The sequence below is a fragment of the Suncus etruscus genome, chromosome 18, assembly GCF_024139225.1.
Source record: "Suncus etruscus isolate mSunEtr1 chromosome 18, mSunEtr1.pri.cur, whole genome shotgun sequence".
Lineage (NCBI taxonomy): Eukaryota > Metazoa > Chordata > Mammalia > Eulipotyphla > Soricidae > Suncus > Suncus etruscus.
Window position 1 is genome coordinate 59973368 of NC_064865.1, and position 19921 is coordinate 59993288.

The window sequence follows — 19921 nt, forward strand, 5'->3', positions numbered from 1 at the left end:
CTGGTGTCTGCCCATTCAGGGGCAGACCCCCAAAGAAAGCTGAATCCATGCTGTTTGGACACAGACACACAGACAGACACACAGACAATCACACAGAGGTGTGTACATGGACACCACATAGAGGTATGAGCCCTGAACAGACACACAGACACCACGCAGAGATTTGAACCCTGATGGACATCCTGATGGACACAGACACAACCCAGAGGGATGAACGTATGGACATCATACAGAGGTCTGAACACATAGACAACATACAGTCGCGTGAACGACAGACACCACCTAGAGGTGTGAACACATGGATGCCATGTGGCGAGCAGGAACCCTGGGTTTACATGCAGACATCACACAGAGGTGTGACCCTGATGGACACATGGATGCAACACAAAGGAATTAACACACAGACACCACCCAGAGGTGTGAGCACATGGATACCATCTAGCAGTGTGAAGCCTGGATTCACACATGGACATCACACTGAGGTATGAGCCCTGCATAGATATGAACCTAAGATGGATACATGGACCATCCAGAGGTGTGAGCCCTGATGGATACACAGACACCACCCAGAGGTGTGGACACACGGACACCACCAAGAGATATGAACCCAGGGCAGAAACACAGATAGAGGTGTGAACATACGGACACCATGCAGAGAGGTGAACATTGGATTCATACATGGACACCACAAAAAAGAGTGAGCCTTGGACAGACACATGGACACCACAGAGTTGTGAGACTTGGACAGACACACGGACACCACAGAGAGGTGGAGCTAGCAGCTGAGGTCGGAGCTGAATGCCCAGGGTGCCAGGTACCTGGTGTGAACAGGGTGGGGGATTCAGTCCAGGAAGATGCGGTGAATGTAGGTGGTTTTTATTTGGGGGATCAGTTTGGGCCACACCAGCCAAGCTCAGCCATCCTGGCACCTCCAAACAGTGCTGGAGAGTTACCAGATTCAGCAGCACCAGAACCCACCATTATTCTCTCTTTGCACAAAGAAAAGGTGTGCACAGGAGATCTGGAACCTTCCAGAGCAGTGTTTCTCAACCAAGGGCCCCAACTCCCCTTGCCCCTCACAAATGGAGGTCCTGAAGGGGTCCCAGATGAAAGTCCTACAAGCGAGGAGGCAGGAGACAAAGAAGGCAACCAGCAGGGTGGGTGAAGGAACAGAGGGAAGAGAAGGGGTGGAGTGGGAGTGCTCCAGCAGAGAGCGACTGCCCTCCCCAAGAGACCCTAAGTCCACTCGACCCCCCGAGACCACCGCAGTAAGGTGCCATTGCATTAGCATCATTCTGGGCTCACAAGTTCTTGAGCAAAGATTCTGCAGCCAAGGAAGAACATGACCTGGATCCTGCCGGCACGCACCATCCTCCCTATGCTCATCCCAGGCACCGAAATATACCCTCAGCCAGGCAGAGGCAGCTCTGAGGGCCGCACCCTGTTTTTCTGCATGCACGGGGAACTGGGCCCCTCTGCAGAAAATGAGTGAGGAACCCAACCCAGGACAGCATTTCCAGGGACCAAACTCACCCCATCGCCCCTGCACCCCCGCCCCCACCCCACCTGGCACCCGATGGAGACGCTCATGGCCACAGGCGACTTCTACCACTCTCTCCTCCAGAGGTAACAAGATTAACGACAGAAAATTAGCCCCGACATGTACCCGCCTGTTGGGCCTAGGCAGCGATGGCTTCGGCTGTGGGAGGGGAGGGGCTGCTCTGCTCCGTACTTGGGGGTGGAAGGCCAAGCGAGCGAACAAGACAGAGACACACACACACACACACACACACACACACACACACACACACACACACACACGCACTGAACACAGCCTGCCAGCCGCCTCCTCTGGGCAGACCACCCGGGACCCTTCTCAGGGTCAGTTTGGAGGCCGCAGGGTCTTTGTAATCCACAGGGCCCAATGTAGGATTTGTGCAGGGCCGAATCTGACCTGTAACCTTGCGTAAATCCTGGGGATAGAGGTGGGGGAAAGGCGCTGCCTTCTAGAACAACCTTCCAAAGTCAAGGGCTCGAACCCTCTTCTGACCCACTGCCAGCAATCACCACAATAGCCAGCCCAGGGAAGTTTGAATTCGGGACACCAAGAATTCACAGGAGCACATGGGGGTGCATTGGACAGGGGCTCAAGCACACGCTGCGCACGTGGCTGAGCCAGTTTCTATCCGGGCATTGCCAGACATTGACCAAACCCCAGCAGGAGGGATCCCAGAGCACCGAGCCAGGAGTAAGCCTTGAGCACCGCCGATGTGAGCCCCTTCTCTCATCCCCCACCACACACACACACACACACACACACACACACACACACACACACACACACACGCAAAACACACACACACGCAAAACACATTCCAAACTGGCAGCAACACAGTCTTCAGTCTCTCCAGGGAGGGGTGGTGGGAAGCTCTTCCCGAGAGCTGGAGCTCTGGGAATATTCCAGAAGTGGGCGGAATGGGCCCTCACGGGAGGCGAGGGTGGTGGCGAGCACAAGGGCACATAAATCTTTGTCTCGGCCGGGGAGGCGCCAACCCAGACTATACACGTGGGCTCCCCGTCACCCTCTCAGACCTTCTGAGCACCGACTCTCTTTGCCCATAACTTTATTTTGCTTAGTTTGGAGGCCAGAGAGATAGCGCAGTGGGTAGGGCAGTGCAGTTGGCACGCATATGGTTGATCTGGGTTTGATCCCCATTATAGGATCTCGGGGCCCATCAGGAGTGAGTCCTGAATATAGAGCCAGGGGGCAGCTCTGAACACAGAGCTGGGAATGAGGCTGGGCACAGAGCAAGAGATGAGCACTGAGTAGGGAGTGAGATCTGAGCACTGAGCCAGGAGCAAGCCTCGAGCACAGAGCCAAGAGTGAGCACTGGGGCCCGGAGAGATAGCACAGCGGCGTTTGCCTTGCGAGCAGCCGATCCAGGACCAAAGGTCGTTGGTTCGAATCCCGGTGTCCCATATTGTCCCCTGTGCCTGCCAGGAGCTATTTCTGAGCAGACAGCCAGGAGTAACCCCTGAGCACCACTGGGTGTGGCCCAAAAACCAAAAACAAACAAACAAACAAAAAACAACAAACCAGAACAGACAAGACCAAGTCATGCGACAAAACAGCACAACAGGGGCCGGAGAGATAGCATGGAGGTAAGGCGTTTGCCTTTCATGCAGGAGGTCATCGGTTTGAATCTGGCGTCCCATATGGTCCCCCGTGCCTGCCAGAAGCAATTTCTGAGCCTGGAGCCAGGAATAACCCCTGAGCACTGCCGGTTGTGACCCAAGAACCACACACACAAAAAGCAAAAAACAAAACAAACAAACAAAGAAAACCAGCACAACAGTGTCGTGGGGGGCCAGAGACAAGGCTTCCAGGGAATTCAACTTCTCCGGGGCCCTCCTCGAGGCCTCCTAGCTGCATCCTGACCCCCATCTACAGGAGGACTTGGAGTACAGAGGTCCAAGGTTTCGAGGAGTCCTCCTGCTTCCCAGCTGGGCTGGGAATGCTGTGGCCCTAGGGGCCAAGAAGAGCCAGAGGAAGGGAATTGAAAACAACCACCCAGGGAACATGCTGTGTAGCTAGGCCCGGCTTTACGATCTGGGCCTGGGAAGGAATTTCGAGTTTCCAGATGAAGTGGGAGCAGATGAGGAAAATATTTAATTCCCACCGCTCAGCGCAGCAAGGGATGGCTGGCCGAGACGCTGAGATCAGGGGTCCCTGGCATGGGACTGGGGTGGAAATATGAGGGGTTCTTGAAGTCTTCTGAAGGGACAAAGCCTGGTCTTCAGCCCCCTGGGACAAAACATTCTCTTCACCTCTCTTCCTTGAAGGACTCTGGTAATGGCCTTGATATCCCGACATTTCGCCTGCCTCTCAAACACGCTATTTTTAACTCCCACCAAAAGGCCTGATTTCTGGTCTCACCTAAGACTGAAAACCAAGTCGAGAGCAAGCTCGGACTTGGGAAATGGATCTGGGGGTACTGTCTGAGCTGCATTATTGGGGAGAGGGCGAGAGGGAGGCGGCTTACCCTGAGTCTGCAGCTACTGTGGGTGTGGATGGATCTCATTGTTTTGCTGTCTGTGAATTTTATTTTTATATAAAATGCTGAGTTCCCAGTGACCAGAGAGATAGCAGTGAGTAGGGCATGCATACCAGCTTCCATTCCTGGCATCCCATTGGGTCCTCAGAGTCTGCCAGGAGTGATTATTGAGTTCAGAGCCAGGAGTGAGCCCTGCGTACCGCCAAACCAAAAGAAAGGCCAAACAAAAATGTTGGGTTCCCCAAAGCCAGGCCTCTTGCTTTCATGGTGATTTTCTGATGGTTTCAATTGTAGCATGTTTTCCTGAGGGAGGTGTGACCCATAATGTCCTACAGATAAAGGGGACCTGGACAGCTGGGGTGGAGGTGGGTTATAGAAAAAATTCCTGGAACCACACCTCTGATTGTGGAAAACTGTGCGTGAGTAGGGTGGAAAACACACATGGGGCCATAGCATCTCTGAACTTAACACAGAGCCAGGACTAACTCTTGGGTGTGACTCAAAAACAAAAACAAATAATCAAAAAATCCAAACAGGGGCCGGAGCGGTGGTGCAAGCCATAAGGCATCTGCCTTGTGTGCGCTAGCCTAGGACAGACCGCAGTTGGATCCCCCGGCATCCCATATGGTCCCTCAAGCAAGGAGTGATTTCTGAGTGCATAGCCAGGAGTAACCCTTGAGCGTCACTGGCTGTGACCCAAAAACCAAAAACAAACAAACAAAAAAACCCCAAATCCCAAACAAACAAAAAAGATGCCTTGAACAGTACCTTCAACATGGCTTAGCCAGGACCTTTTCCAAAGGTGGGGTCTGACCCATAAATTCATTTCTTTTTTTGTGGGGGATGCTTTTGGGTCATACCCGGCTGGGTTCAGGAGTTATTCCTGGCTCTGTGCTCAGATATTGTTCCTGGCAGGCACAGGGACCATATGGGATACGGGAATCAAACCGGGTCCCTCCTGGGTCAGCTGCATGCAAGCCAAGTGCACTACGGCTGTGCTATCTCTCTGCCCCCTAAGATTCATTTTCTAGCATCTCACCATTATTTCTTCTACTTTCTTGTAATAATTATTTCCTATTATGCTAAAGGTCTCCCAGACAATACTCAGCTAACTGGGTAGGGAAGTTTCGAATCGAACTGCAGGGTTCTCACGATGAAGAGTCATACCAATGCTGTAGGGGGTGTCATGGGGTGCTGGGGATCAAATTCAGGTCCTTATGAATTTTAAAAGATAGGAGCCCCCGTGTTGCCTGCTGGCCCACCTGTTTCCTGTTAGACTGAGTTACGTAGGTTCTGTTTTATTTATTTATGTATTTATTTATTTTTGTTTGTTTGTTTCTGGGCCATACCCAGCAGCACTCAGGGGATATTCCTGACTCAGCGCTCAGTAATCACTCCTAGCTCGAGTGGGGGGGGAACCATATGGGGTCCCAGAGGATCGAACCTGGGTCTGTCCTGGGTCAGCTGTGTGCAAGGCAAATGCTTATACTGCTGTGCTAACACTCCAGCCTTTTTTTTTTGAACTTTATGTTCTGTTTTGACTTCACTCGTGTCTTCTCATTACTTTTCTTTTCTGTTCTTGTTCCACTAGTTATTGCACCGAAGTTTAGCTTACACTGTCGCTTCCTCTCACCTGTCAAATAGCTTTATATCAATTCACATGTGAGCTAAAGAATCTTCTTATCCAAAACAAACAAACAAAAACAAAACAAAATGGGCTGGAGAGATAGTATGGAGGTAGGGTGTTTGCCTTGCATGCAGAAGGACGGTGGTTCGAATCCTGGCATCCCATATGGTCCCCCGAGCCTGCCAGGAGCGATTTCTGAGCATAGAGCAAGAAGTAACCCCTGAGTGCTGCTGGGGGTGACCCAAAAACAAAACAAAACAAAACAAAAATAACATTGTAAATCACAGTGGTCCAATACAAATTAGGGAAATAATTTTTTCTTGGGGGGGAAGAATTGGGCCACATCAAGAGAGTTGCTTCCTCCTGGCTCTGTGCTCAGAGTCACTCCTGGTCCAAGGGGGCCCTATTTGGTGTCAGGGATGAAACTGGAGGTGAACAGAGGCAAGACAAGTGGCCATAGTCATGACCTCACAGATCCATCCTTGGTGTTACTTTTCTCATTGTTTTGACACCAATAACCAAAAACCTCCCACGATAGTATGGTTTTTGCTTTCAACGATCACCTTTTCAACACATTTTCACATGACGGCGAAGCCCTTTCATGTTTCCCACAGATTATTTCTCGAGACCTTCACTGCTTTCAAGCCTCTCCTTCCGCCCGAGTGCCCGCGGACAATCAGTCCATTTAGGCCCGGGGATGAAGGCTCTTCCTCTCCGATGTTTTGGAAACACTTTCCCGGGGGAAGAATGGAGGTGGGAGAGGCGTCTCAGAAGTCTGGAGAAGATGTTTTGAAGCTCTGCTTGGGCACGAGTGCTTCCTTTAGTGATGGGGTTCGAGTTGACATCCAACTTGGATCTGAGAGTCAGAGACCACCTCCGATCATATAAGGTGCAAAAGGGAGTTTATTCGGCTAGCTGAGGTCCAAGTACCATCCAATCAGTGGAGGTGACAGGGTCCTGAATCAAATCTTCAGGCAGCTTAGGTAGAGGTCTTTTTTGGGCCATACCCGGTGATGCTCAGGAGTTACTCCTGGCTCTGCGCTCAGAAATCGCTCCTGGCTTGGGGAACCATATGGGATGTCGGGGATCGAACCCAGGTTCACACTGTGCTACCACTCTGACTCCAAAGTAAATCCTGAGGTTGAGGATGTAGCTTTGCAGTAGAACAAGTGCTTTGCATGTTGGAAGCTCTGAATTCGTTTTCGTTTCTTATTGTTTTTTGGGCCACACTTGGCAGTGCTCAGGGTTACTCCTGGCTCTGCGCTCTGAAATAGCTCCTGGAAGGCTCAAGGGACTGTAAGGGATTCCAGGGATCGAACTTGGGTCCATCCCAGGTCGTTCGTGTGCAAGGTAAACACCCTACCCCTGCGCTGTCACTCCAGCCCCTTCAAAAAAATCTCTTAAGGAGGTGCCTGTGATAAAAGTCAGGGCCTCACACATGCCAGACTGGTACCTATTCCTGAGTTGGTACCAGCTCTCAAGGTTGGAAGGCCGGGGCCATATTTAGCAATTCCGGAGGGCTGGGCCCACTCTGCCAATGCCTGACTAGTAAGTATGGAGACACCAGGGCCATCCCTGGTGTGTGTGTGTGTGTGTGTGTGTGTGTGTGTGTGTGTGTGTGTGTGTGTGTGTGTGAGTGAGAGAGAGAGAGAGAGAGAGAGAGAGAGAGAGAGAGAGAGAGAGAGAGAGAGAGAGAGAGAGAGAGAGAGAGAGAGAGAGAGAAAGAGATGCAGTACAGGGGGTGGAATTCAAGGTCTTGAACATGCAAAAGGTATGCTGGACCATTTGAACTGTGTGTGTGTGTGTGTGTGTGTGTGTGTGTGTGATGCAGTACAGGGGGTGGAACTCAAGGTCTTGAACAATGGTCCTCAAACTACAACCCGCGGGCCACATATTGTATTTATTCCCATTTTGTTTCTTCACTTCTAAATAAGATATATGCAGTGTGCATAGAAATTTGTTCATAATTTTTGTTTTTACTATAATCTGGCCCTCCAACAGTCTAAAGGACAGTGAACTGGCCCCCTGTTTAAAAAGTTTGAGGACCCCTGGTCTTCAACATGCAAAAGGTATGCTGGACCGCTTGAACTATCTTCCTAGTCCCTAAATTAAATTAAATTTTTTCCTTAAGGAAACACTGGTTTTCAAGATCATATATGGACTTTTTGCTTAAATTTACTTTATTTAAAGAGCATGGATCACACAGTTGAGTTTATAATGATCTTGTGTGCAGATGACTGCAAGGGAAATAATTAAAGAAAGAAAAAGAAGGGAGAAAACAAGTATAGCGATAAGCAAATGTGTGACAATTATTGGATCTCCAATGAGGTCACTAAGTCATTGGTGGAAGGTTTAGCAACCTCTTGTCACTAGCTGACAATCCTGTTACTTTACTTGTTTCTGAACATTAGGTGCCTTCAGACATACATTGGCATCTAAATTGTTCTATTCCTGGGGGCTGGAGTAGTAGTAGCAAATGGCTGACCCAGGACGAACCCAGGTTGGATCCCCAGCATACCATATGGTTTCCCGAGCCAGGAGTGATTTCTGAGCACAGAACCAGAAGTAATGCCTGAGTGCCACTGGCTGTGGCCCCCCCCAAAAAAATCAAAATAAATAAATAAATAAATAGGTCTATTCCTATAGGGATGACAGAATTAAACAAAAATTAAAATCCTCAAATGGCTACGAATGCAGCCACAAGGTCCAGGAACTCAAGCACTATGGCTGATATTGTGGTTTTTGTGGGGTGTGTTTTGGGCTGCCAGGACTTCTGGAAGTACAAGAAGGTGAGGGGGCGTGTGCTAGCAAAGAGTATATTGTACTACATATTCTACCAGAACATTTAGTTCTCTCTCTCTCTCTCTCTCTCTGACTCACAAACATAACCCTAGTGGCTATTTTAATATCTTTGTGCATTCATAACAACATCTTAATTTCTCTTCTATTCTATTTTTACCGATCTCCTTTCCCCCTTCCTCTCTCTGTTGCAGGCCAGATTTCCTGCTCCTGGATGTGTTCCCGACTTCTGGACCACAAGCGGATCCTTCTTTCAGAATCTCATGTTGTTGAGTCTAGACTGATGATCCGCCTCCCTTTGAAACACAGAACTCTGGTGCTGGGAGCAGGCGGAGCTATTTGCCTCCCGTTTGATCCCTTTTTTAAGCTTCTCTCTCAGCTCCCGAGACTCGCGTGGCCTTTCCTCCAGGGATCTCTGAGAACAAGGCTCGTCGTCTGGAGTCTCTGCTACGACCTCGGGGTAAGCATCGAGCTTTCCCTATTAGGGCTGTTTGCAACTTGGCTCTGAGGCACACAGGAGACAGAGACAGCAGTAGTTTCCCAAGTTCTCGGCAGCAATGAGTGTGCTTCGGTGATGGAATGAATTTCTTCTCGCGTGCCTACACCTCATGAGTTCTACAAACTCCCGGACATGTTTGGGGGAGAAGGTTTGGCTGCCTTGCTTCAGGGGTTCCTCCTTCCTACAAATCTGCCCTGCACAGCTCTGTGGCCCGACACTCTCTGAATTCTTCCTCATCTCATGGGTTTAGCAGCTGTTCTCGGCTGTACTTCACCTAAGCTCAAAGGTTGACATTTAAGTCTTGTGGAAGCAGGTCTGGAAGGTGGTAGAACTCTCTTTCCTTTGGTTCCTAAAGGTCCCTAAATCAAGATCCTTAAATATACATATTTATGGGGAAGATTTGGTCTGCTTTCCACCAAAGCTGGACATGGAAGTATTTTCTTTTTCTCCTCCTTCTTCTTCTACTTCTTTTTTTTTTTTTTCTTGTAAGAAGGAATCTTGCAGAAGAGTTTGGCAACTCCTCAAGAAGTTAAACATAGACTCAATCATCACATGACCCAGGAATTCCACTCTGAAGTCTATACCCCAAAGAATTGCAGGCAGAGGCAGAAACTGAAGTGGACACTTGTTCTTCTCAGTGTCAGTGGTGCATTCCCAATGGCCAACAGTTGGGAGCATCCCAGTGCCCAGCAGCCAGTGAGCAGATAAATAGAGTCTTGGCCACGGTGCACAATGGTTTGGCTTAACAAAGAAAAGAATACTCCCCCTACGTTTGCCACAGGTAAAGGACACAGTGACATCAAAGGACCAACAGTGCACGAACCCCTGCCTAGGGTTACCTAGAACAGGTAGATTCAGGGAGGGGTGCAGGGAGAAGATGTAAAACTTCCAGATATGGACTGGATCCCCATCCCAAATTAAAGTAAGACTCGGGAGATCAGGGACTGGACTTGAATCTGACTCTTCAGATTCCTGTTGGAAGCTGGAGCTGGATTGTTCAGAAGCAAAACTCAGCATTTATAGGAAGACAGTGAGACCCATAGGCTTGGCAAGCCAGCACTGTAGTAACCTCAATGGCTTGTCAGGCATTGTACCTAAAACATTTCTATGAGTTTGCTGTCTGGTTTCCAGGATGCAAACAGTTCAAAACTCAAAGCAAAAAACTAAAATCTTAAAAAAGAAATTAAACTAAAATTCATAAAGCTTTGGGACTAGCACAATAATACTACATAGTCAGGTGTTTGCCTCGCATGTAGCTGACCTGGGTTGGATCCCTGACACCCCATAGCTGGATTACCTGAGCCCTGCAGGAGTTGATCCCTGAGTGCAGAGCCGGAGATAAAGCCCAATGCACTGAGCACCACTGGGTTTGACCCCAAAGCCAAAGACTAAAAATCTTCAAGAGACAGAGTTAGATGGCAGAAACATGGAGCTAGGTTAGGGTCAAGGTCAGATACTCAGGGCCCCGACCCGACCCCAGTACTCACACGATGGTCTTCCCGATGTGTGCGAATGATTTCTCCACGAACTCACGCACGCTGTGGACCTCCCCGGTGGCGATGACAAAGTCCTCAGGCTCATCCTTTTGCAGCATTAGCCACATGGCCTGCGGAGAGATGCAGAGCGGGTGAGAGGTGGCCCGAGGGAGGCAGGAGTGTCACTTTCCCAGAGGTTTGCCACATTCCCAGATGTGCACCCCGGGAGGCTCCATCCCCGAGGGCCATTCCCAGGGCCCATCTGTGCATTCCCAGATCTGACTTGGGCGGTGCAGTAAAGGAACTTTTGAAGACATGAGTGACACCTCTGTGGAGAAAAAGCTGGTGGCTGACAGTAAAAGGAGGGTTTGTGCTGGGCGGTGCTCAAATGCCCTTGTGTTGGCATAGGGTGGGGCTGGCTGGCAGAGGTCCTGGGGGCATCCCTGAGTGTGGTCTCTTTCCACACTGCAACAAGGTAGGCCAGGAAGTAAGAGTGAATCTTCTCAGCCGTGGTGCCAGCTCCCATCTGTGCCAGGAACACCCATTGTTGATGTCCGGGCCACCATCCTGGACATCTACACTCAGGACAGGGGGTACTTTCGGGATGGAGAACAATGCTATGGGTATTCTGGCAGCTGGTCCTGTTCATGGACTGCAGTTTTGGGGAATAAAGTATTGAAGGGGGATCTGTGGGGAGGAATCGTTTAAGGAGAGTTCTTAAAAGCACCACCTCATTTTTTTCTCCTCTTGCAAACAGAAAAGAAGGAAAAATAATTAAAGGTAGAGTTTTCTTTTTCCCAAAAGAGAACCAGGGGTTAGAGAGAGCTTAACAGACTGATTTCTGGCATAGAGAAAAGAAAAAGTAAAATAAAAAAAGAAAGGAAGGAAGAAATAAAGAAAGGAAGCAAGCAATAAAGAAATGAAGGAAGAAAAAGAGAAAGGGAGAAAGAACAGAAGGAAGAAATAAAGGAAGAAAGGAAAAGAGAAAGAAAGAAATGAAGAAAAGGACAGATTAGAAGAAAAAGAAAAGGAAGTGAGGTAGGAAGAAACAAAAGAGAAGGAGGAAAAAAGAGGAGGAATAAAAAAGATGAGAAGGAAGAAAAATAAAAAAGGTAGAAAGATAGGAAGGCAAAAGAAAAAGGAAGAAAAAAGAAAGAAAAGGAAGGAAGAAAAGAGGGAGAGAGAAAAAGAAGGGAAGGGGGGCCGGGCGGTGGCGCAAGAGGTAAGGTGCCTGCCTTGCCTGCGCTAGCCTTGGACGGACCACAGTTCGATCCCCCGGCGTCCCATATGGTCCCCCAAGCCAGGAGCAACTTCTGAGCGCATAGCCAGGAGTAACCCCTGAGCATTACCGGGTGTGGCCCTAAAAACCAAAAAAAAAAAAAAAAAAAAAAAGAAAAAGAAGGGAAGGAAGAAAAGAAGAAAGGATGAAAGAAAGAAAAAAGAAATGAAAGAAAGAAAGAAGAAAGAAAGAAAGAAAGAAAGAAAGAAAGAAAGAAAGAAAGAAAGAAAGAAAGAAAGAAAGAAAGAAAGAAAGAAAGAAAGAAAGAAAGAAAGAAAGAAAGAAAGAAAGAAAGAAAGAAAGAAAAAGAAGCAGATAGGTCAAGACATATTCCAGCTCTTTTTCTGCTGCTGGTCCAGGTTGATCTATGGCAGCAAATAGGATCCCCTGACCACCTTTAGGGGTGACCCAGTAGCCCAGAGCCAGCCAAGCCTGGAGCATAGTAGAGCCTTCCCCTAAAAAGCCACTAAACACTGAACACGGTTATCTGGCCAGTTAAACATAACTAAAGAACGTGCTACCGATGGGCTGAATAGAAAGTGAATGTCACCGTCAAAGATTACCAGATCATGAGCCCCATCGTGAGCCCCATCATGGGCTTAGTCCCCAGCAGGCTAGGTGGCCTCAGCCCTCCAACAGCTTGCCTGGAGTGACCCTCAGAATTGAGTCAGGTTTGCCCCCAAGCGCCTGGCATATGGTGTAAAGAAATGAAAATGCAGCCCCGATAATTGCCATCTTGGGTTTGGGGCCTTCTTTCTTTTTTTTTTTTTTTTAAGCTTTTTGGGTCACACCCAGTGGTGCTCAGGGGTTACTCCTGGCTGTCTGCTCAGAAATAGCTCCTGGCAGGCATGGGGGACCATATGTGACACCGGGATTTGAACCAACCACCTTTGGTCCTGGATCGGCTGCTTGCAAGGCAAACACCGCTGTGCTATCTCTCCGGGCCCTGGGGCCTTCTTTCATGTCCATCTTAGCTGCACTAATTTTTTTATTTTTTTTTATTTTTATTTTTTTGGCCAAACCGGGTAATGCTCAGGGGGTATTACTCCTGGCTATGTGCTCAGAAATCGCATCTGGCTTGGGGGACAATATGGGACTCGGGGGGTGGGGGGGAAACCCTGAACCATGGTCCATCCTAGGCTAGTACATAGCAAGGCAAATGCCCTACCGCTTGTGCCATGGCTCCAGCCCCAGATATCACTAAGTTGTTGTTGTTTTCATTTTATTCCCTTTCTGGTTATATGTAGAAAGGTCGTGTTTTCTTCTTCACTTTCCTTTTATTTTTGGTTTTGGGGCCACACTTGGTGACACTCAGGGGTCACTCTTGGCTATCTATGCTCAGGGGACCATCTAAGGAACCGGAAACAGAAGCTGGGTCACCCCTGTATGAAGTAAGCACCCTCCTCGCTGTGCTACTGCTCCGGCCACTTGAGTCCTTCTGCTGAGACAAGACCTGGTACACTTTTATAGGACTTTTGGCCAAGGGAACAGAGGGCAGATGGGGGTGGGGTGGGGGGCAGTGTTTCTGGTAAATGCTGAGGATCTGGGCTGGGACACCACACAGAATCCTAGTGTAGGCTAGAGCTGACCTCTCCTTCCACACCTCTGGTTTTATTTGACCCCAGTGGACACACACATCACACCAAGAACATCACCCCATCTATCAGTTTGAATAAACCCTGATGGATTTGGAAAAGGCGCCATTGCATTTTCTTCACGGGGACAGTCCTGTGGGGCTCTGAGGTGGCCCAACACTCTTAGTGAGAGCCTGGAAGGGTCCCCAGGGGTGCAGACAAAGGGTGGCTGCTCAGGTACTTCCTGTCTGTCTTTAGCAAGCTGTTCCCGTGGCCTGGGCTACCCCCTTGTCTGTCTGTGAGATGACCTTGCCTTCCTGAGCCCCAGTGAGCCCCAAGTCTGAGCCTGGGAATGGATTCTAGTTATTTGGCTAGACATCCCAAGAGTAAAGGGGTGAAGGCACAGATCTTCTTGTTGGGGGGGGGTACTAGTTGCCCCTTCCCTACTGGCATCTACTGCCCTGATATCCCAACTCTGTGCATGTGCCATATGCCCGAGAACACACAAACGTAGCACTTCCTTTTATATTTTAAGTTTTATTATTTTTTCTTAGTTAAGTTTTATTAACTTTTATAAAAATTCAAGTTATTTACTTATTTATTTATTTTTGGCTTTTGGGTCATACCCGGCAGTGCTCAGGGGTTACTCTTGGCTCTCCACTCAGAAATCGCTCCTGGCAGGCTCTGGGGACCATATGGGATTCGAACCGCTGGCCTTCTGCATGCAAGGCAAACACTCTACCTCCATGCTATCTCTCTGGCCCCAAGTTTTATTTTTTTTATTAGAAAGAGATAAAGATTTTTTTTGTTTTTGTTAATTTTATTTCATACTCTTTCCAAATCGAACAATCTTCGGTCGCTACAGATTTGTTCCTGTATTTGTACTTTCTTCTTACTTTTCCATTCTAATTTTTTCTTTCTTTCTTTTTTTTCTTTTTTTTTTTTTTTTTTGGTTTTTGGGCCACACCTGGCGGTGCTCAGGGGTTACTCCTGGCTGTCTGCTCAGAAATAGCTCCTGGCAGGAACGGGGGACCATATGGGACACCAGGATTCGAACCAACCACCTTTGGTCCTGGATCAGCTGCTTGCAAGGCAAATGCCGCTGTGCTATCTCTCCGGGTAATTTTTTTCTTTATTTAAGCATCATGATTGATTTGTTAAATAAGTTTAAATAATAAAATAGGTTTTTTTTATTATTATCTATTTTTCTTTTTTGTTTTTTTGTTTTTGTTGTTTTTGGGCCACAGCCGGCGGTGCTCAGGGGTTACTCCTGGCTGTCTGCTCAGAAATAGCTCCTGGCAGGCACGGGGGACCATATGGGACACCGGGATTCGAACCAACCACCTTTGGTCCTGGATCGGCTGCTTGCAAGGCAAACGCCACTGTGCTATCTCTCCGGGCCCTATCTATTTTTCTTAACGCATACACCAAGACATGCTAAAAATATTATTTCAAACAGGCCTTTGCCTTTGCTCGAGCGGGTTTTTGAAAGTTTCATATTTATAGTTCCCTGCAAGAGAGGAGGGGCTGCTAAAAATAAAGGGAAACAAATCAAAATTGCAGTGAGCTGCGGGGTGACTCTGAATGCTTGTGTGAGTGTGTTTGGGGGCAGTTCCTTGCTCTGTCCTGTTTCCCAACAGGAATCTGGAAATGGGGGGGGGGGCGGCTAGTACTCATTTTCCCGAGCTCCTGGGAGGGCCCAGGAGCCGATCCTGAGTTCCCCCCATGACCTCTGACCTATCAATTCCTTGGCATTTCCGCTCACGTTGGCTTGGTAAGGGCCGACCGGGGTCTGGGACTGGGAATGGTAAGGAGATACAAAGCCAGATTTATTTGTTATTCCTAAAGAGTTTACTGGATTGAGCGAGGGAAGGGGTTTCTGTTTAAGTTTCCACCCGGTGCTTAATGAATGGGCATTGAGTGCCAAATGAAGGACAGGTGGCAGTGGACGGGGAGCTGGGGCTGTGATGGGGGGGGTTCAGCTACCCCAACCCAGGCCCCGTGAGTCATGTCATCATGCAGGCTCATGTCTCAGATCACAAAGGGACCTGTGTGTGTGTGTGTGTGTGTGTGTGTGTGTGTGTGTGTGTGCGTGAGTCTTGGGGCAGCCCTAGCCCCTCCTGGGCAGCTGTGCACGCTGATCTGGGCCATTTGTTCCCTGATGGACGGGCCACTGAGGCAAAAGTTCAGGACGCTCTTCTCACCTTCCTGTTCACAGGCCGGCCAGCTGACCCGTGACGCGGCCGGGTGCCCCATGTGCGAGCCAGTCGCCACTGGGGTGGAGGGGCTGCTGTGCCGACGCCACCCTCTCGCCCTTGCTTGGTCCCTTGGGCGTGGGGCTCTGCTCCCTGCCCACCCGCAGACTCCTGGCTCCTGAGCACTTTGAACCCGAGTTGCTGCCTATCAGGACGAATCAATAGCCGAGAGGAGAGACGGTAGGGTAGGCCAAGGACTTGATGGATGAACAGATGGATGAAAATTAGAGGACTCTTTCTTGTGAAGCTGGACATAGTCCCGGGACTAAGGCACCAATCAGCCTTGCACACTGCTGACCCTGGTTCAATTCCTACCTCCACCTATGGTCGCCAAAGCAGCACCCCCAGGAGTGCTCCCTAAGCACAGAGCAGGGAGTAAAGCCTTTGAGCACTGCTGTATGTAGCCCAAACCCATCACAAGTGATTCGCTTCATTCAGAGAGCCCAGTTGCTTCCTTCTGAGGAACAGACATGAAGGAGAAAAGTTGGGATGCATGTGAAAGACGATTGAGAACCAAATCTAAGTTAGAGAAGATGTGCCCCTGAAGCGAGTGGGTGGGGGGCCCGAGTTCTTCTCCCTGAACTTGGGAGCTAAGGGGGAGCATTTGCAGCGAGCCCAATGAAGGGGAAAGCCCAGCGGACTCGAGCACAGCTGAGTGGCTCAGCCTGATTCCATGCGTGCCTTTGGGGGGGTGATGCGTGTTGTCTTCCAAATCCGGATTCCTCCCTGGCTTCCACCTCCCCATTAAACTCCGCTGCCACGGCACTGATTAACCGAGCTGTTGCCCATGAATAACAAAAGTTGTTAATCAAGGTTATGTTTAACTGTGTGGTTGTTTTTTTTTTTCTCTTTCCCTTCTCCTCCTCCTCTTCCCTGGCTCTTGTGTTTCGATGTGTGTGTGTGTGTGTGTGTGTGCGTGTGTGTGTGTTACTGACCTGTTTATGACTGAAACCCAACTACAACCCTGCTTGTAATTATGGTGCTTAAATAAAGATTTTATAAAAGAAGAAAAAAATTCTCTTGCTATAGAACTGTTTGTGTTTTGGGCAGTGGCGTGGGGGTCTGTGAAGGAATTCTAGTTGAAGGTGCAGAAGTTCGAGTCCACGGAAATGAAAGATTGCACCCCTCATCCCCAGTGCAGGGATGCAAATGTGTCTCTAGGCCCCTCAACAATGGCCTGGGAGACTGTTCAACTTCTCACCGTAAGAGGCTGGTGTGGGTATAAAAGGTTGGGCACGAAACAGCAGGCAGGTTCTCTGCCTGTTCTCACGGTTTGGGAGACCCACTAAGTTATGTGAGGAGGGGATGGTGAGAGGAGCTATTTATTCCAGAGTTGGCTGGGACACAGGCCTGACCCTTTCGAGTAGATCAGGAAAATGATGGGCAGTCATGGGGCCTCAGTTTATTGTTTTTTCTCCAGGTCAAAATTGGTGTTGGGTGTGGTTTGCTTCACGAAGAGGTATTTTTTGTTTGTTTGTTTGTTTGTTTTGGGCCACACCCGGAAGTGCTCAGTGGTTACTCCTGGCTCTGTACTCAAAAAATCACTCCTGGCAGGTTCAGGGGACCATATGGGATGCCCGAGATAGAACCTGCATCCGTCCCGAGTCAGCTGAATGCAAGGCAAATACCCTACCGCTGTGCTAACACTTCATTCTCTGTGTTGTGAAGAGTTTGAAAGACATGAAGTTCCTGAGCAGAAACAAAACACCTCATTTCAGAAAATAAAGGAAAACACTTCTTATGTATAATAATAATAATAATAATAATAATAATTTTAAAAGGTTTTCATCAAAATACTCCTGTTTCTTTGATTTGTCCTCACTACAGTGATAGCCTCAATGATGGCTAACCTTTTTGAGCCCGCATGCCCAAACTGCCGCACAAAACTGAAGAATTTCCTTTGGGGCCGGAGAGATAGCATGGAGGTAAGGCATTTGCCTTTCAAGCAGAAGGTCATTGGTTTGAAACCTGGCATCCCATATGGTTCCCTGAGCCTGCCAGGAGCGATTTCTGAGCATGGAGCCAGGAGTAAACCCTGAGCGCTGACGGGTGTGACCCAAACAAACAAACAAACAAAAAGGAACCTTCCTCAAAAGTGCCAGTATGTCAATTAAGCCTTAGTAACAAGATTTTAGTATTTAAAAACTATGCGGCACACGCCACATATCTTAATTGTGGACCTTCCCTCATGCCAACTGCAAGGCCTTTGCATGCCACCCTGGCACGAGTGCCATAGGCTTGCCATTGTGGCCCAGGCCTTGTGAGCAGAAACCAGGCCAGAGTTGTTCTGTCCCATTATCTTTTCTGTTTTTTTTTAGGCCACACCAGGTCTTACTTCTGGCTTTGTGCCCAGGGATCCCTCCTCGCAGAGCTCAGGACCCTGTTTAGTGGCAAATCATGGACCCAGATAGGGTACATGAAGGGAACAGCCTCTCCACTGTCCTCTTCTTCTCTCTGCTGGTGGACAAATGGTGTCAAATCTACAATTTTGAAGGTCGTGTGTGTGTGTGTGTGTGTGTGTGTGTGTGTGTGTGTGTGTGTGTGTGTGTGTGTAGGCAGTTTGGATTGGAATATAATATCTGCTCTCTAAATATGCAGATTTGAGCTGTATCTCCTCTTACTCATGTTGAATTTCTGCCAGTTCTATTTCTTTTTCAGGTCCACCAATTATATAACTGATTATAGCCTAAGTAATTATTTGGTGGCACCCTGGGAGGTGCTCAAGGCTTCTTCCTGAACCCCTGCGCCAGTGAGGTCCTCCAGGCCGCCTTCCATCTTGAGCCCTGAGCACTTACAGTGAGATTTGGGAGCAGAGGGAGTTGGGCTAACTCTTGGGTATAGGGAAGCTCGCTTCCAGGTCTCCGGAACGGAAAACAGGCCCCTCTGCCAGCTGTTTCCAGTGACCTGCTGTTAATCGCCATGCAGATGAACCGGGCAGGGCCAGAGCCTGGCCTAGCGGGCCACTGAGGGCACCCCAAAAGCCAGCAGGAAAGAGTCAGACACTCCAGCTCCTCCTTCCTGCTCTTGGAGTACTACAGGGCTGTGTCTACACTGCCTGTGTTACTGATCGTGTTCTTAGTTTCAGAACCACATGTCTGGGTCCTTCTGAGGACTAGATCCCTTAGGCCTACTCAGCCGTGTCTCTGGGCCTGTGGTGAGGATGGCAGACTGCAGGATATCAAACTGGCCACGTGGCATGTTTCAATGAAGCTGATGCAGGCAGCCAGTTCTGCCTCAGTTTACCCTTGGTTCAACACTGAGAGATGGTGTCTTCAGTGCCCATCACCCGGTCAGGGAAGCAGAAAAGATAGATGGGCAGCAGCACTGGCATACTGGCCAAAACTGGCCTATCTGGTACTGTGTGTGGCAGGGAGATGGTGCAATGGTCGAGGGTGTGCCCACCATGCCCGAGGCTCTGAGTTTAATCCCCTGCAATCACCCTGCTGGGTGAAGCCCCAAGAACAATCATTGAGGCCATTTTTTTTCCCCAAGATATCTAATGTGTTGTAGCCAGAGTGATAGCACAGTGGTAGGACACTTGCCTTGCATGCAGCTGACCCAGGACAGACCTCAATTCAATCCCGGTGTCCCATATGGTCCCTCAGGCCAGGAGCGATTTCTGTGTGCATAGCCAGGAGTAACCCCTGAGCATCACCAGTGTGGCCCAAAAACAAGCCAACAAAAGAAGTCAGAAGTCATCTCGGGCTGTGATCTCCCTTGAGTGGCCAGTTGCTTGGCATGATGTGAGGGGGTGTGATAGGAACTCCTAAGGGGGACGGTGGTCTGGCCAGGGATCCCTCATTTCTGTAGAAACAGAGTTTTTGAAAAGTGATTCTGTGACACAGGGTTGGAAATCTGGAGTGACATGGGGCCCAGGGAATCCATCAGTACCTCTTCCCTCCCCTCTGTGAGGTGAGGTACATCAGGTGAGAGACAGTAGGTGAGGTAGAGCCAGCATCTTCATTAGGATCAGATTCTGGTGTAGGGGTCCAAGACAGGCTATACTGCAGACCCCGCAGTTCCTTTAGGGGGTGTAGGCATGTGGGGGTGGAGCATGTGGGAGGGGGTGCCAGTGCGGGGCGAGGCCTTGACAGAACACAACAGGTGGCCCCTGCTTCCCCATCTCAGGGCTTGGGCGGGGGCGGCCCCTCCCTCTGGCACCCAAATCCTTCTGGGAGTTGGTTTTGGCTCGGAGAGGGGAGACAGAGACCCCGCCCATAGGGCTCTAGGATTTGGCTCCAGCTGAGCGTATGGGAGTCTGGGCCCCTCCCCAGCTTCAGGCTGAGGGGGACCTGGGGGTGCATGCAGGAGGCAGGCAGGGGCAGCCGCCTTCTGGAGGCCATGAGCGCCAGGAAGCC

General features: G+C 49.4%; 1 protein-coding gene across 1 annotated transcript in view; it reads right to left on the minus strand.

Moving 5' to 3' along the window:
- The window catches only part of GMDS (GDP-mannose 4,6-dehydratase), a 391193-nt gene that overhangs the window by 93215 nt on the left and 278057 nt on the right, over nucleotides 1-19921 (minus strand). The window contains exon 7 of the mRNA XM_049764893.1: nucleotides 10468-10586. Within this exon, the coding sequence (XP_049620850.1) occupies nucleotides 10468-10586 (119 nt within the window). The remainder of the gene's footprint in view (nucleotides 1-10467; nucleotides 10587-19921) is intronic.